The following is an 18,039-nucleotide window of genomic DNA, read 5'->3' on the forward strand; positions in this document are numbered from 1 at the left end:
GCATGCGCGTAGTAAACCTGGACGAGCACGACGTCGCGTGCTCTGGTCCGTTTGAATTTCAAAGCGTGTAATAATACGAATTACGGGCCAACGAGATGGGAGCCGACACACCTGCCTCTGTGTACCCCGGAAGCCTTTCGCGCCGCTTTTCCGACGCTGAATTTTCAACGTTGCGACACCGAGCATGATATTCTTGGTCTCGTTGCCAAGCGTCTCTTCCTTGTTGCAAACGATTAACACTCGGATGGCGGGATGGTTAGACGACGGAGCCGAGTCGTTTCCGGCCCGACGATTGCGACCTCAGACGACGGATTTTCTATTTTTATACGAAGAAAACATATGTTCGTGAAATAAATTATAGCATTTCATATTTCAATAATAGTATAACAATACGATCTACGAAAAATTTTAACAATATTCTCACTCGCAATCTGCTTTGTCTTGATTAACACATTCACTGCCAAATTAACATTAAACGTACCAAGCGGGGTCAAATGACTCATTCCAAACTTTAAAATCGTACATTCAATGTTATTTCCTTGGCTCATCTGACTTTCTGTAAATTCTTATATCATCTGATTATTCAATTTCTCGCTTTTCGTTTTTCTTTTAGCTTATTTTTTACTCAAAAAAATTCTTTGCCCCTTACGAAATTTACGTATTTTTCTGCAGTTCTCCAACTGGAACCTTAGTTCAGGACTCAGATACACTTCTCAAGTTATAGTTTCAATTATCTAAATCTGATATGTGGGTTTGGTTTCGACGTGTGCATTTGAACGGCCCGGTTGGGTCCATATGACGTAACGCACAAACAGAAAGGACTCTTATCGGAGATTTACAAGAAACACTCCCTACAATGAGTTCTCTATAGCTAAACGAAATAGAAATGCAGTCCTATATTGAGAGTCAGAAAGTGAAGATCAGAGCCGGTCTGCTAGATTTTGAAATATCATGAAAGTCAGTTTAAGAAACCGCATTTAAATAAGAATAACACCCACAATTTTAAATATTTTTTTATCAAAAAAATACTGTACATACTTATAAGATGAATAGATATATCTTTAAAAACTCACTACAAAACAGCTCAGCTATCATTAAAAAAAAATCACAAAATGGGTCGAAAAAATGACACTCTAGGCAACAGTATCCTCTTAAATAAAATTATTTAATCTCGCGTGTTCCATCTAAAATTATAACCACGAAGCTTTTTGATCCTGATTAAACTATCGTTACAACATACAGAAATTATTACTCGAACGAACTGAATTTCCTTAAATGAAAAATCAACTCCGTTGCACAAGCTCGTCGAATTAAAACTACATAAATTTCATTCGAACAATCTGAATCATGAAATGCTTTATCCATTAACGATTAAAAGCAGATTCGGATAGCGAGTGTCAAAAGATTAAGTATTTAACTTAGGGCAAAGCGGAGCAACGCCATTATCCGCGTACGTTGGATTAAATGTAATTAAAAAGAATAAAAGAAAGAAGGTTATGAAAGAACAGAGGTATGACGGAGAAGGGAACGCGTGAAATACTCAAGAGAGAAAAATAACAATGCCTTCTGCCATTAAATTACGTGTCGTACTAATGCTCTTACAAATTTACACGCAAAAATATTCCTTTTAGTTCTTTCAACGTAAGCGTAATGAAGAGTTAAGAGGCTTTGACAAACGAGTTTTGCATGAAGTTTTTAACCGTACAGTATAAATTTACAATGCGATTTACTTGTTAGAAATTCTGTTAATTTTTTAAGTCGGACAATAGCTTTTCAAGCTGTACTCTCATTTAAATTTTCAATTCTGTAAATACTTTAACATTTATTTATAAACTCCGAGTCGATCGATAAAATTTGTTTCGTAAAAAAAAATTATCTGCCATCTGATTTGTACACGAAAATATAAACAAGTCCTTATGACTTTGTAATTATTTGGGAATAAAAGGTTTAAGAGCGATGTTGTTTCCATTATTCTTATCCGATAACAAACTATCGTATCGATGTAATTACTGGTTATTTTTATTTAAGTCGGACAATAGCTTTTCAAACTTTACTCTCATTTAAATTTTCAATTCTGTAAATACTTTAACATTTATTTATTTACTCCGGGTCGATCGATAAAATTTGTTTCGTAAAAAAAAATTATCTGTCATCTGATTTGTACACGAAAATATAAACAAGTCCTTATGACTTTGTAATTATTTGGGAATAAAAGGTTCAAGAGCGATGTTGTTTCCATTATTCTTATCCGATAACAAACTATCGTATCGATGTAATCACTGGTTATTTTTCACATTTTTATAATCGCTATTATGGAAAACGCCTAGCGAAGCGTAGTGTCGACGCGTTCGGCGTAAAGCCCTCATAAAATTGAGTAACAAGTGTCGAAAGATTAAATACGTTTATTTTGCGGGGTAGCGAACCCGGCGCCATTACCGACGTCTTTCGGATTAAATTCGTATTGGGGAAAAAATGGCGGAAGAGAGAAAAGGAACGAACGAGAGAGAGAGAGAGAGAGAGAGAGAGAGAGAGAGAGAGAGAGAGAAAGAGAAGAACGACTGGTCCCGGCGGAACTGCGGCTTTGTTCTCAGCTATTACTCGCCCCCGTAACCTTGAGGATATTATTATATCTCTCCCCCGTCGACCAGCATCCCCCGTCCTTTTTCCGCGAGCTCGAATTCGGAGCCATCGGGACCGCGGCGCTCGTCGTATTTATTTTATTAAACCATTTCCCAAGCTTCCCGACGTGAAACTTTTCCTACCGAACGAAGGATAATCATTTCCGCGGCTCCGTCTATAATATGTTTTGTCTTCCGGGGGCAAATCTGTTTACTCGACAGTAATCGACTTCGCCGGAGCTACGTTTATTTTATTATCGATTTAAATCTGTTAATGAGCCGGTTCCGTTCGTCTGTGCTTCCTTGGACTGTTTCGTTCGTTTAACTCTGTGGAATAAAAAAAAAGAAATTAATGGAAATTTCTTTACGCAATAACGAAATTACTATAAACGAAGTTAATTAAGAAACGAAAAAAGCGAAACCCGTTTATCGTGATATTTACAGGGAAATGAAGACTGAAAGGAAATAGCCTCGTATAGAGATTTCGATGAAAATTCGCGGGTTTGTAGAGACTTAATGGGGGATTCTCGAGTAACAGGCCAAGAAAGGATTACAAAAATTGCATTAAATTCACTCTCATAATAAAAAGAAGAAACAAAAAATTTTGTTTACACTTTATGAATATCTTTTTACACCTTAAAAAGCCTAAGCCAATATAATTAATAGTTTGCTAGAGAAAAATTATATAAAAGTCAAGTGTCTATACTGCTGTTACACGAAAAGCCCTCCTTAATTTATATCTTGCGTTCTATACAGTCTGGTAACTGGGCGAGGCTGTGTCTTTGTTCCACGTAAAGATAGAAAAAAATTGGAAAATAATATGATGCGTATTCACAGAATTTGCAAAATAAAAAATATATTTTAATCCCCCGTAATGAGTATCGCTGTCAATAAAATTCAAGGAAATCGCTTCCATCTCATTCACGCGAGAATCATCGTCGAGAATTCGGGGAAACTGTCCTCCGTGTAATGATCGAAAGCAATAGCACACCACATCGTCTAGGTGAAGATACCCGTGGAGTCGTAACGGGCCGCTGGGTATAATAAAGGCTATTTCAGTTGGTATTATGTCAAGTTAGCCTCGTTAGCAGAACTCGAGCTTTTTAAAAAACACTCGACCGCCGTGGTTGCTGTCGGCTCGTTGAACATGTACACCGGCAAGAGACCACCCCTCTGACCAGCTACGAATGCCACCCCGTACATGCAATTATCCTTTCATATTCGCGCACGAGAGCCAGGTGTAGTTAAAGCAGCTTAAGTGCCGCCTTCAGCGCCGTTCCTCATCTTACTCTCGTTTCCTTTTTTCTTCCCTTTGCGTCACCTTCTTCACGGCCTGTTCCCCTTCCGTCGTAGGTGGCTGTTCTAGGCTGATTAGGCCACACATAGTCCTCGATGATAATTCGATGCTCGAGAAATTACAGACAAATTTTAATCGCTCGATTCCGATACTCTTCTTACCGTTAGTTGTTCGAAAATTGCGCAACACCGAATCACAGGTACGCTGTACATTTCTAGGTATGGTTCCAAAATCGCAGAGCAAAGTGGCGAAAAACCGAACGTATGCTGGAGGAGCAAAGGAAACGCGAGGGTGGAGGAGGGGCTGGTACATTAGAAACGACAGGACTGGCACCACCATCGTCTTCATCGGCGGGTCCAAGTCCCACCGGGCATGATCCGGAAGGTACGCGAATAAAAAAGTTCAGAAGCTTCTTGCGTTTACCAATATTTTACTCCTTCGCTACTACCCGTGGAAATTCAATGATTTTGAAAAACTTTCACGCAACGATTCGAACCGTGTCTTTTATTCGTATACGAGGACGGTCGATGTTAGTTTCACACTTATACGAGAGAATTGTTTTAACGGTATGCCTTCTTATACTTGAATATCATTGGTATGTAAACAACAGGAATAACCACAGAACATTACTTCGAGTTCGGCCTATCAATTTTCGAAAAAATGGTTTAACTCAGAAACTGAACTCGATCGTCTTCCATACGAAAACGAAATACTATTGAAAATGATATATCAGGTCGTCCCATATGTTCGTGCCGAGTTTTGTACAATTTAAAACAATATTTTAAACAATAAGCCTCTTTTCGTTCGACAACTCTCTCTCCTTCCTTTAGCAAAGCCACTGTATCGTCGCTAGAAAACTTGTTTCATGTTTTATTAAAATGTAGTTGAATGCTTTTCATTAAAACGTTGACATTTTCAAATTGTTTAATAAGCATGGAGATTGTTTTATTTTATTTCTTACAAGGTTCGGTTCTATTATAAGCTAACAAAAATATTCGTGCAATCAGACTCAAGCAAAATCAAGAAAATTTCGTTCCCTGAGCCAATGTGAATTCCAAACTTCAATCTTAGACACAATATCTATTTGTTTCAATATGAATTGCTGTTAGTATGTTTAAAATTTCAGAAATCCCCTGAACTAACAAATTTTATTTGTTTTTTATTAAATTACAAATTTCATCGTCGTACAAATCACAAATACTATACAGGGTGTCTCACCCGATTTTGACATCTTGATTTTCTCGCTATTGTTACTCGTAACAAAAAATGTTTCAGCGGAGGCTTGAATGGTATCGAGTGGAGCATATTCTGATGTTATTAGTTTTTTCGTGAGTGGACGCGTAAAGGTCATATAAAGGTCAACTTTGTTTTTTTAAATGGAATGAGGTATTTTTTAATACATCAATCGATTCAGCTGGACAATCGTTATAAAAAAGTACTAACTATGTAACGTCGAAAAATTAGTAGTTCAAGAGATATTTCAATTTAAATTATTTAAATTCTTAAGGCATCATTACTACCGCACTAAGACGTTGGCTCTGTTTACCAACGTTAGACTAGTACAACAGTAATGGTGTTTTAGAATTATTTAAATTGAAATATCCCCTGAACTATTAATTTTTCGACGTTACATAGTTAGTACTTTTTTATAACGATTGTCCAGCTGAATCGATTGATGTATTAAAAAATACCTCATTCCATTTAAAAAAACAAAGTTGACCTTTATATGACCTTTACGCGTCCACTCACGATAAAACTAATAACATCAGAATATGCTCCACTCGATACCATTCAAGCCTCCGCTGAAACATTTTTTGTTACGAGTAACAATAGCGAGAAAATCAAGATGTCAAAATCGGGTGAGACACCCTGTATATGGGACGCCCTAATATCAACCTTATCAAAATCGGTGAGGGTGTACCTTCTCGTCAGGTTCGCCCAAAGACGCATCGTTATTTAAAATACCACTCGGTGCAACCCGACCCGACGTAGTCGAATAAATCGTATTGACGTAATTCTTGGTTCTTTCCTCAAAAGGTACAACGAGCAGCAGCGCCCCAGACGCTGAGGACGCCGGCCCAGATGGAGCTGGAGGATCGAGGAGCCCCAGCACGACTTCCGCCTCGGTCAGTCCGCGGCCCCAGCAGAGTCAGCCGTCCCTGGGTGGCGTCTCGACGCCACCGCCAACCCCCATAAGGGCGCCACCGCCACCACCTAGCACCGTGGGGGGCCTCGGACCACCCGCCGAGAGGTGAGCTTTTAGCTTCGTTTGTATTTACGTCTTTAGGAAATATCTTCCTTCCCCTCTGCTCCCGCTTCGTCGCCGGCCATCCAGAGTCACTTGCGATTCCACGGTCCAAGCACCGCTGAACACGTCGGCCGGATGCTTGATACGCGCCATTAAACCACTCCTCGCAGCTTCCTCCGTGCTCTCCCTCTTTTACCGCCTCCCAACCCTCCTGCCGCGCGCTCCTCGATACGGCAGTCGCTGCCACTCGTATAATCGCGATAATCGTCGCCTCGTTAAATCGCTATCGGACCCCTCTTGCGTACGGGCAGAGATTCCGCGAGCTTCTCCGCTTTGATTCAACGAAGCCTCGCGTTTCAACGCTTTGATGGCCGCGCATTTCACGCGAACACTACCGCCCCTCTGGAGATTCTGAAGTTATATACAGTTGCGGACAGAATTAAGGGGACAGGTGAATGAAATACGTATAAATTAAATTTAACAAAAGTAGTATAACTATTGTGCACTTGAGTTTTATGTATTGTACAGGGTGGGCCACGAACTAGTCCCTTTCGATAGTCTGACAAAAGAATGTTCCCTATCGTTAATCAGTATTTAACCGACAAGAAATTGCAGTTGTTTAAATTTAGAAACAAATTGATTTTCGATAAAAGATTAAGGTCACTGTTATATTTTTAGGTGGAACTAGGTATCTTTATTTTGTAGTATCGTAGGCGATGTCGAGACGAATTCAACGACCTACATATTACATGATAACTTTCAGATGTAAACATTACGAATGGTTATTTGTTCAACTTCAAAACTTAACGCACAAAGTAAAAGGAAAAATGTATACAAAATATGTAGAACTGTACAAAGAAGTTCTCTAATTGAAGCTACACATAAGACTTTATTACAAAGAATGGAACTTTGTGTTGCAGGAAGTGGAATGCAGTTCGAACATTTAATTTAATTACTAATTACATGCACCTTTTTAAGAAAAAGTGTTGGCTAGTAATTACGCAAACATCCTGTATTCAAATTTAAATTAATTTTCAATTACATAAACGGTTTATGATCCAGTTTTATGGTACACTCGTCGTATGATCAATAGGAATTGCTGAAACTTCTTTGGGTACGTAGAGTCAAAGTAAATTTCAAAATAAACATAGAGGATAGCACAAATGATAGTAGGTGATATGATTATTAGGTAGAGGATGAAATGCCCTTTAAAACGAGCGTTCGAACAAGTCGATAGCTTTATTAGTTCCGGAGGTATAGCGATTTTAGTTTCAAGTCGATGTGGTGGCTAGTTCCGGAGATGTAAAGGTCCGAAGCGTTTGTTTGCGTTTCATTGGGACCAATGAACTCGCGCGCGTGAAAATTGGAAACAGTGCGTAGTAAATTCTTGGAAATACTACGCCGAAACTAGATCATTCAGTCACGACTCACGTGCGACATAGAGGACACAACGCGTCAAACGAAGACAGAGATAGTCAAATTAAGAAAAATAAATGTCGGATCGACATAAACCAAAAACCATTCTGAAGGGCAGGCTTTGCTGCCTCTAACAGTGGCTCAACAATGGCAAAAACATTAGTAATTTCGGAACTGCACGTAATTAAAGTTTTAGTATTTTTAATACGCGTTAATTATACGCAAGCCGGACAGTGACATAGTCGAATGAAAAAATATTACCTTTTACATAAATTACGATATCTCGAAAACGAAAAGTCGGATCGATAAAATTCGAAAACCATTTTAAAAGAGAAGGTTTACCGCTTCCAACGATGGCTCAATAATTAACAAAACACTAGTGGTTTCGGAACAGCACGTGTCTAAAATTTAGCTATTTTAATACACGTTGTAAGACTGAAGATTCCTTTCGTCTTTGCTATACATATACATATTTCCTATTTACATCGGAAGCTAACCAGAATTTGATACCAAATTTTGTTCAGTTCAAATATAAACTACAGACTACATATTTTCCTCAGAAAACAAACAATAAGAATAGAAGTGAATAGTGCATCTTATTATACAATAAGAATGAAAGTGAAATGCTAAAATAATATTGTGTGTTATGAATTCTAAACGAAATTTTAAAAACGGTAATTTGACCGGTCCCGGTAGGTTTAGTGTTAATAGAACGTTAAACCTATGATTTATAGAAACAAGTTTAATGACGGCCGAGAAAACGCAAAATAGTTCAGAATAAATCTCTGTAAATTTTATAATTACTAAATATTCAAGCATCCATAACTTTGGGAACTTCGCGAATTTTGCTCTACTACTTTAGGAATATACCCGGGACTCTAAACTTGGAGAAAATGCAATAATCCAAAAATCAATATTTTCGATCCTCTACATCAGAAAACCTCTTTGAAGGTTATATTTAGTTCTTAGCTTTGTAAGTTTCATGACCCTTGTAACTTTTTTTGGAGTAAACTGTTACAAATTTTTGACTAGCGTTAAAAAAAGAACCTCGACAAACGAATTATTTCAACAAAGACGATGAACGATATGTTATTTTATTCGCGTATAAAATTTCAAGTTAATTCGGTCCATTTGTGCCCAAGATGGAACGTCAAGGAGCTTGAAAAATGTTGTTTCGAGAAAAATGGCTTTAAAGTTTGCCCTGCACCGTGACAGTATACATATAAGAAGTTCGGTTCAAAGACCCGCAACTTGGCCAATTTTTCAAATTTCACCATAATACTTTACAATTATGTTCTTAAAACTTCAAACTTCAAACTCGAAAACGCGAGAAAAGAAAATCGATTTCATTTTCCCGGTCGAACCAGACCAGACAAACTCACGTTTCTCGCGAAATATCTGATTATGACTTATAAAACTTGGAGTAGAATCCAGTGGTGATTGACTCGAACAAACGAATAACAAATATGGCGGCTACGAAAATTGAAAGTTCTATCCCCGTTATTGGAAAACCATGTATTTCAACGGGCAGCAAGTATCCAACAGTAGGTTTTTATAATCCCAGACAGGACTCCCCTCGAATCGACGGGAAGGTAAGAACAATACCGAAAAGGTAGACACACGGAATATACTCGGAGACGGCTGACTCGAGTCAAGATGGTGGAACAGGCCAAAGAACAGGGCATTTGGGAGAAGGGGCGCACCGGTACGAAGATACTCCTTCGCCGTCTCCGCAGTTGTAATTTATTTAAAACCGCTCGCCGTAAATATATCCTCATCATTTATTCAGGGGCTCGGCAGCTTCTCTGCAGGGGTGTATGCTTTGCGTTCCTCCTTACCTAACATCCAACCTAGAAGTCTCGCTCCGTGCAGTCGATTCGCGGAACAGAGGCGGATCTGGGGTTACACGCTGGAAGGGGCTCGTCTTTCTTTTACCCCACATCTTCCTTGTTTTACGATAACGTTCTTAGCGTGGGATTTAAATTACTCACGGGAAACGTAATCTTCAGTGAAATTGGTTTGCGTTTGGTCCACCACGATCCGTTTCCGTCTACGTCTATCTTTGCTCGTTGAATTTTCGTACCGATCTTACGTGTTTACAACGAGTTTCAAGTATCAGAAATTTCTTTCGATGTACTGTCTGTTTATACCAAATTCTTAATGTCAAGTTTCACAATTATGAAGCAACTCGCTTGTCATCGAGTCTTATACATATAGGGTGTTCGGCCAACTCTAGGAAAACTTTTAGTGGGAGATTCTAGAGGCCAAAATAAGATGAAAATCAAGAATACTAATTTATTGATTGAGGCTTCGTTAAAAAGTTACAGAAACATTTCCGGCCATACAGTATATTTTCGGTAAAGAATTTTTTTCTCAAAAGTATGTAGGATTTCGGGGGTATATGTATTCACCAAAAATGATTGTAATTGACCCCTGCAACTAAGAATCATTTTTTCAGAACGATTTGAAATTTTTTTTTCAGTGTATCCAGACAGTTATGATCAGACATTATATTTTTAGTAATGAATTTTTTTCTAGAAAGTGCGTAGAATTTCAGGGGTATGTCTATTCACCAAAAATGATTGTAATTGACCCCCTCAACTGAAAATAATTTTCCTAGAATGATTTGAAATTTTTTAATTTTGTAGACTTTGTCCACCTTCCTGAATTTTTTTCTCGAAAATGCGAAGGATTTCTGAGGTATGTGTATTCACCAAAAATAATTGTAATTGACCCCCGCAGCTAAAAATAATTTTTTCAAAAAGATTTGAAATTTTTTAATTTAATTTTTTAATAACTCTTCAACGAAGCCTCAATTATGAAATTGATATTCTTGATTTTCGTCTTATTTTGATCTCTAGAATTTCAGTAAAATTTTTCCTAGTGGTGGCCGAACACCTTGTATATTAAAATGAACACAATTTTACGTTCACGAAGTGTTCGTAAAACAAATCTATTCTTTTTCGTGGCCATATCTCTTTCGAACAAGTTTAAACAAAATTAAATAGTATACGTTGGCAAACTATTTGGAATTAAATCGTAGGTCAAGGGGTTAACGGTCGAACGTATTCGAACGTCCTTACGATAATTGGTTGGTAAAACAATTTAGCAGAAGGAAACATTTTCCTCGCACTTTTCCGCGATTAATACTAATCTCCGATATCGCGAAATTCCCAAATTACGCTTAATAAACGGAAACGATACTTTCAAACGCAATTTTCTGATATTCGACGGATCATACGACGGATTCGCGTTGGTTAATTACACTCCTGGACAAAAAAGAAATACTACTTGCGTGCTAAAATAGAGAATTCTTGAAGAGAACTGTCTAGAGCAGAATGTGTAAATGGGAGGAAATTTGAAACATCAGCTGGAACGAAACATCGTAATAGAACAAACTAATTTATCTATGAAATGTGCGTTATTGAAACGATCGATCGAAGCAATGAAAATAAAGGCAATCTTACAGATTACTATGTACTAAATTTTTATTTATACATTTTATACGTGCTTTCCTTGCAAATATAAAAGCAGATTATATTCGAGGTGTGACGATAAAGTTTCAAGAATAATTTTGTTTCGCTTCTCGGTAGCAACAACGGGAACAATTACGTCCGCGATAGTGAGATCAGCGTTGAAAACTTTGGCATCGATACGCTGAAAGCACTTTTGCAGCGACGTTGACGGGTCTAAAACCGTGGAAACTGTGTAGATGTCGTGGTTAAACGCATGGAGACGAAGAAATTAATTGCGTGTACGCGAGGGAGGCAAACGAGCGCATGTAAGCAAGGCACACGCTAGGATACGCGGCTAATTGCCGCTAATTATCGCACTTACCGCAGTTCAGGCTTTCCTCTTTGCGCTTCCACCGCCGCCTTCTGTCTCCTTCGCCCTATGCTCCACCCCCGCGCGTCGACCTGCCGCGGTTTCCTTAGCACAGTTTTCTTCCGTCAACTAAAATCTGCTTCGACTCATGTTCTCCGGATGCTCGTAGACTCTACCACTTCCGTTTCCGCTTTCGCGTAACGATCCAACGACTGTCATCCGCCTATTTCGTTACTGTCTCTCCAAACATCGAAAGAAATCTTTTAACTTTTACAAATAGAAGTTACTCGTAAACCACTAACTTTTAAATCGCTTCTTTTCCGTTCTATGTAAATTAATTCTTCTATGCGCAACAATATTTAACGTTTAAAATTAATCATTTTGAATCGTTCCCGGTCATCTTTGCAAAATTTTAACTCGGTTATTTTACAATTTCGCGTCTCTTCGGTTCGAAATTCCGATCGTTAAGCTCATATTGCTCTTCAATTTCTTTCCCCGTAGCGGCATCTTCATAAAATTATTTACTCTTTTCCCCCAATTTCGGAGTCCCCGCAGTTCCACTTAGATCTCCTTAATTTTCTTCCCCAACCGCTGTATCCACTTGTATATGTTTATGTTTGTCTAGCGTCGTATCTCTCTGTTTACTTGCTTCGTTTCGTTGCTCTCCGTCGAATTAACTATCTTTCCCCTTCGACCCCGAAGCTTTCGCTGCACCGACATTCCCGTCCTTCTTGCACACTGTCTCGAGCTTCACCTCGGGCTCGTTACATTAATTAAACAATATTTGCGATTAATATTTGAGATAATCATCAGCGCCTCGAAGCAGCTTCTGCAGGCTGGCGGAGGATGCGGAATAGCGCGCGTGCTAATCGGGTTAGCGCTTTCGTGGGCCCTTCTGCCTTTCCCTTACTCCTCCCTTCGCCGTTCTCTTACCCGCAACTTCGTAGGCACGGAAACTGTAATTTCTTCTCGGACGAATCAGCCGAATCTCAACAGTCTGGCAACGTTTTGATACAATTTCATAGACGTCTAGACAAATACAGGCGTACGATAAAAAGCAAAACCGAACATAAGCGTTTTATTCGATGCTTTAATATAGAAATCGAGTTCTATGACAACTGGATATACTCTGCGTGTCAGAACTATAAACCTACCCAAAAATTTTCAACTTTATATATATTCATCGTATATGCAGGATGTTAGGCCACCCCTGGGAAAAATTTTAATGGGAGATTCTAGAGGCCAAAATAAAACGAAAATCAAGGATATTAATTCGTTGATCGGGGCTTCGTTAAAAAGTTACAGAAACATTTCCGGCCACACAGTATTGTGGCGGCCAAGGCACCACATACGCCTTAGTCGTTCGAAGCCGCTACAATGTATGGTTGCACACGAGACGACCAGAGCCGCGCAAGCCGAAAAGCCGTTGTCGTCACCTCTGACCGTCTTTTGTTTTCGAAGGCCTCTTGGTACGGTGGCGATGATCGTACCAGAGAGTCGAGCGTAACCCGCACCACGAGTCACGTCGTTGTACGACAGCAACAATACAATTGTGCGGAACGGAACAGAGCGGAGTCATTATCTTCCCGATCCCACAGTATATTATATTATATTTTCGGTAAAGAATTTTTTTCTCGAAAGTGCGTAAGATTTCGGGCGTATGTGTATTCACCAAAAATGATTATAATTGACCTCCGCAACCGAAAATAATTTTTTTAGAACGATTTGAAATTTTGTTTTTTCGCCGTTAAATTTGAGCACTTACTCGAATTTTGTTCTCGAAAGTGCGTAGAAATTCGTGTATATGTCTATTCACCAAAAATGATTGTAATTGATCCGGCAACCGAAAATAATTTTTCCAAAATGATTCGAAATTTTTTAATAACCTTCTAACGAAGCCACAATCAAGAAATTGATATCCTTGATTTTCGTCTTATTTTCGTCTTTATTAAACAATCAATTGTTACCTATTTATAAATGAAAATAAAGAAACAAATTGGACTTTTCAATGCCGTCGTTAATGACGGTCGTGCAACTGTAGCATGGCTACGGGACCGTAACATTGAAGTTTTAACCCTTTGCACTCCGGATTACTAACTTCAATTTTGTTACCAGCAGCTCCCAACGCTTTTAAGTGTTTTATTTGAAATTTACGTTAACTAAGAAATAGGGCAATTTAAACAAATAGAAGTACAAGCAAATTTAATTAAATATGTGTTTTGTTTACACTATTATTATGTTTTGTAATTTTCAAGTGTATGATGTCTCTTTGGTTTGGACTTGAAAAAATGTTGAGTGGGACTCGATAAAAGGGCTCCTGAGATAAAAACTGATGTCGAGTCACACTCAACATAGGAGTTCAAAGGGTTAAAGTGACTTGCGTGTTCGTCAGATCAGAATCCAATAGGGAACATCTTGAGCATTGCTGCTAAAAAATCTATGCTGGTAATAAACAGTATCAAAATATATCTGAACTAAGAAATGCAATTACAACAGCGTGGTGGCGAGGTACAAAATACAATGTGACAAAATCTAATAAGAAGTATGAAAAATCGACTAATTGAAATTCTTTAAAATAGGGGAGATCCAACACGTTACTAAATTATTATTATAACTTAATTAAATTGTATTCTCGGGGCAATATTTGTATAATTTGTTTAATAAGATTACCCCGATATTCCGGTTTTATAATTATGAAACAAGATTAAATCAGCTTTCTGTAATTCTTCCTTTTTCTAGTGGATACAATTTATCCTTCTTTGACAGAATATCGTTTCTTAAAACAATGTCAAATATAGTACACTTTGCTTTTCATTATTTTCACAGCAACATATGAAAAGTGAAAATTTTAGAGTGATTTTTTAGTTATGACACGCACTGTATTTAAAAATGAAGCTAACACGGGAGTATAGAGCTTCTTCATCATTATTATTGGTTTGGCAACTAAGTAATTGCGAATTTGTTTAATAAAATAAAAAACAATTCTTTCATGGAATGAAATAACTTTACTTAGTAATGTATTGTTCATTTTTAACAATGACCTTTTTGCCATCTTTCAGGCAGCATCATAATTCCACGTTTACAAAAGTTCTGATAAAAAACTGAACCAAGTTTGATTTGATATCATTATTATTGAAATTTTTACCATTCAAGAAGTTTTGCAAAGAACGAAACAAACGTTAATCTGAGAGTGCAAAGTCAAGTCTATACGTGTTGCCACATCCCAACCAAGTTCCAATAATTTTTGCCCAGTGGCCAAAGATGTGTATGGCGTTGCATTGTCATGGTGGAACAAGATACCTTTACGATTGACGAATTCTGGCTGCTTTTTTTGAATGACATTATTCAGTTTGGTTAGTTGTTGAATGTACACATCGAAGTTGATCGTTTAGTTGCATAGTCAAAACTCAAAGTAGATAATTCATTTGTAATCCCACCAAACTGATAACATAATCTTCTTTATACAAATATCAACTTTGGTTGTCGTTTGAGCCAGTTCATCTTGCTTGCTCCATGATCTTTTTCGATCGACATTGTTCTAAACAACCCATTTTTCATCTCCAGATATCAATCTTTTTAAAAATGGATCATTTTCGTTACGTTTCATAAGCAAATCACAGATGTCAATGCGTTATTTTAAGTGAATTTCTTTGAGCTCTCGAGGAACCCATACATCGAGTTTCTTTATGTAGCTAACTTGTTTTAAACGCTTTTCGATGCATGTATGCGATACATAGAATTTCTCTGCAATCTTACGCGTTGTACTACAACGATCCGAATCGATTAATGCTTTGATTTGGTCGTCATCAACTTCAACTGGTCGGCCTGAACGTTCTTTCATCTTTGAGTGAAAAATCACCGAAATGAAATTTAAGGCTCTTTTAACGCTTCGTCACCATCCGCGGCAAATAACTTTTTGCGAGCTTGCGATGCATTTTTTCCTATGTGGAAGTAATACAACAAAATATGACGCAAATGCTCGTTTTGAATTTCCATTGTTCAACCGACGCATAGTGGGGCCATTGCATGCCAAACGCGGCAAAAAGTGGTTTTATACAAATATACCCACAATGAAATAATGATTCACTAATAGTTAATGGGACACATGGGCCATGATTTAGAATGATTTTTTTTATCATTTGTCGATTTTTGATACGACTACATGATTTTGAAACGTTCAATCTTAAAATCATCCAAAATTATAATCATCGTTTATTGTTGCTTTGATTCTTCAAAGTAAATGATGAGTAATTGAATTAAATGTACTTAGTACGTATTTAAATTACGAATGAAGAATCAGATGAAGAATCATTCATAGATTCATAAATTCTTTCGTTTTCTCTTCGTAAAGGTCGTGTCGTCTATTCGCTAATTGCCATCTTCTCCTGAAACGGGACTTCAAAGTTGCAATTTTTGTTTTCAAAATTTTCTGGTACTCCACAGAATAATTATCCTGGCTCATTAAGGACGACTCTAAAAATTCTAGTTTATTTTCAAAATCATGATTTTGATGCTGTGTCATGATGTTATAAAACTGCATCATTAAAAACACACGTACTCCTGATGAACCTTAGGATTTAAAAAAAAATGTCACTCTATTAAAATGAAACTTTTGCTACGAAAACTGTATTAACAAACTATATAGAAGATGAAGAAAAATGGCTAAATTCAAATATATATATCTGTACCTACCTACTTCAATTGGAAATTCCATTATTTTAACACTAAATATTTCACTCACAACATACAAGTTAGGAACTTCAAACGACAAATGCTCCAAATTCGTGATCATTTTCTGGTTTTATAGCATTCGAAGCAAAAACAATGAAATGTATGCATTGTTTCCCAGTTTTGATGTATTTTTGAGAATCGTAACAATACTCGCAATCGCCGACGCTTCCACGTACCGAAACAGTTGATCATCTTTATATTTTTCGCAGTAGCAGCTAGTAGCAGCTAATTTTTTTTTTTAAAAAAAAGGTAAGGTTTCGCTCTACAAAAAGCAACTAAAATGAACACTGAATCACACTGCATTCATAATTAAAAAATAAAATGAAAACTGAACATGCTCAATTAGTTATAACTAAAAAAATGTTGGAGATATAAAAGTGTACTTTGGTTTAATTTAAATACGTACTAAGTACATTTAATTCAATTACTCATCATTTACTTTGAAGAATCAAAGCAACAATAAACGATGATTATAATTTTGGATGATTTTAAGATTGAACGTTTCAAAATCATGTAGTCGTATCAAAAATCGACAAATGATAAAAAAAATCATACTAAATCATGGCCCATGTGTCCCATTAACTATTAGTGAATCATTATTTCATTGTGGGTATATTTGTATAAAACCACTTTTTGCCGCGTTTGGCATGCAATGCCCCCACTGTGCGACGCCAAGAAAAAAAACTACAAAATCGATCGATACAATATTATTTCTGAATGACAATTAAAGTACTATCCGACAACGATATGAGTTTCACGTTTCGAATACATAGTTAATGTATATGTATAATGTATAACGATGCAGTCAATTATATAGTTGCGAAACCAATAATATAATTGACACCTGGCAATGGATGCAGTAACCGACACACGCTCGAGAAATTAGCTCTTCTCCAGGAGCAATGAATTAATAAATATCGTTTTCGTGAATTTTCCAGCACTCCAGGATTGGCAGCGGGTTTCAGGCCAGTCGAACCACCAACGTCGCTCTTCTTCTCCCCGCACTTGGCGGCCCAATTCTCGCCGCCACTGTTCGGTAACAAGGTGGTCAGCAGCGCGCCGACATCTTTAACCTCGACGACTCCTTCGCTGTGGACTACGAGCGATCATCGGCCGAGCAGTCTGCAGGACATGTTGTCCTGGTCCCCGGCAGGCTGGCCAGGCTCCATGTGCGGATGCTGCAAGCCTGGAACCGGTGATCTTCATAGAAACAGTAGCCTAGCCGAGCTCAGAAGAAAAGCTCAGGAACATTCGACCGCTTCCGCGCTTCTCGGCGGTCTCGCCGGATTTCCCGGCGGACTACCCTTGCCCCTGCATCTGCCATTGCTGCCGCCCCTGCTGGGACTCTCCAGGAGGCCGGAGCACCATCATCACCATCTACCCAGTATAGTGCACCAGATACAACCGACCACGAAAGAGGATCCCTAAGATCGTCGTTCGCGGCGCCACTCGCATAATAGCTGATTGAATCTTTGGCCACCACGGCCCTTGCAACTGGGCACGTATACGTTTCTGAACACTGGTTTCTGTTGTTCTTTTTCTATCGTTTAAGGACGATCATATTTTAGACAAGGTTGGAGGGTCTCCGAATCGGTCGCAAGAGTGCAAGTGTATGATTTAAAGGGGATAACCACGGTGCAGGATCGAGACGTATGTTTTATCTCTTTTCACAAAGTTTACTATTTAACACTATTTTACACGGACGATGGATCTTCTCCTAGAGGGGCTATACAACATTTTTAGCACGTCGATAAATTAAAATAAAAGCTTTCCTAAGCTTGGAAATACTGTATTCGCAAACATTGCCTTACTTTTTCAATTCGACGCCATGGTTGTCTTCCTTAACGTGTTTGAGAGCATTCGAGATCTTTAGAGGCACGCATGCTCGTGTTGTTGATGCAGTT

General features: G+C 38.1%; 1 protein-coding gene across 1 annotated transcript in view; it reads left to right on the top strand.

The window, feature by feature from the left end:
- The window catches only part of LOC122403419 (cone-rod homeobox protein), a 78,309-nt gene extending 60,571 nt beyond the window's left edge, over window positions 1-17,738 (top strand). Inside the window, exons 4-6 of the mRNA XM_043406932.1 lie at window positions 4,134-4,299; window positions 5,953-6,166; window positions 17,074-17,738. Coding sequence (XP_043262867.1) covers window positions 4,134-4,299; window positions 5,953-6,166; window positions 17,074-17,563 — 870 coding nt within the window. The 3' untranslated portion in view covers window positions 17,564-17,738. The remainder of the gene's footprint in view (window positions 1-4,133; window positions 4,300-5,952; window positions 6,167-17,073) is intronic.
- Window positions 17,739-18,039: the final 301 nt, after the last annotated feature.

This window comes from Colletes gigas, unplaced genomic scaffold (genome assembly GCF_013123115.1).
Source record: "Colletes gigas isolate AHSC1104 unplaced genomic scaffold, ASM1312311v1 Colletes_gigas_Sc00052, whole genome shotgun sequence".
Lineage (NCBI taxonomy): Eukaryota > Metazoa > Arthropoda > Insecta > Hymenoptera > Colletidae > Colletes > Colletes gigas.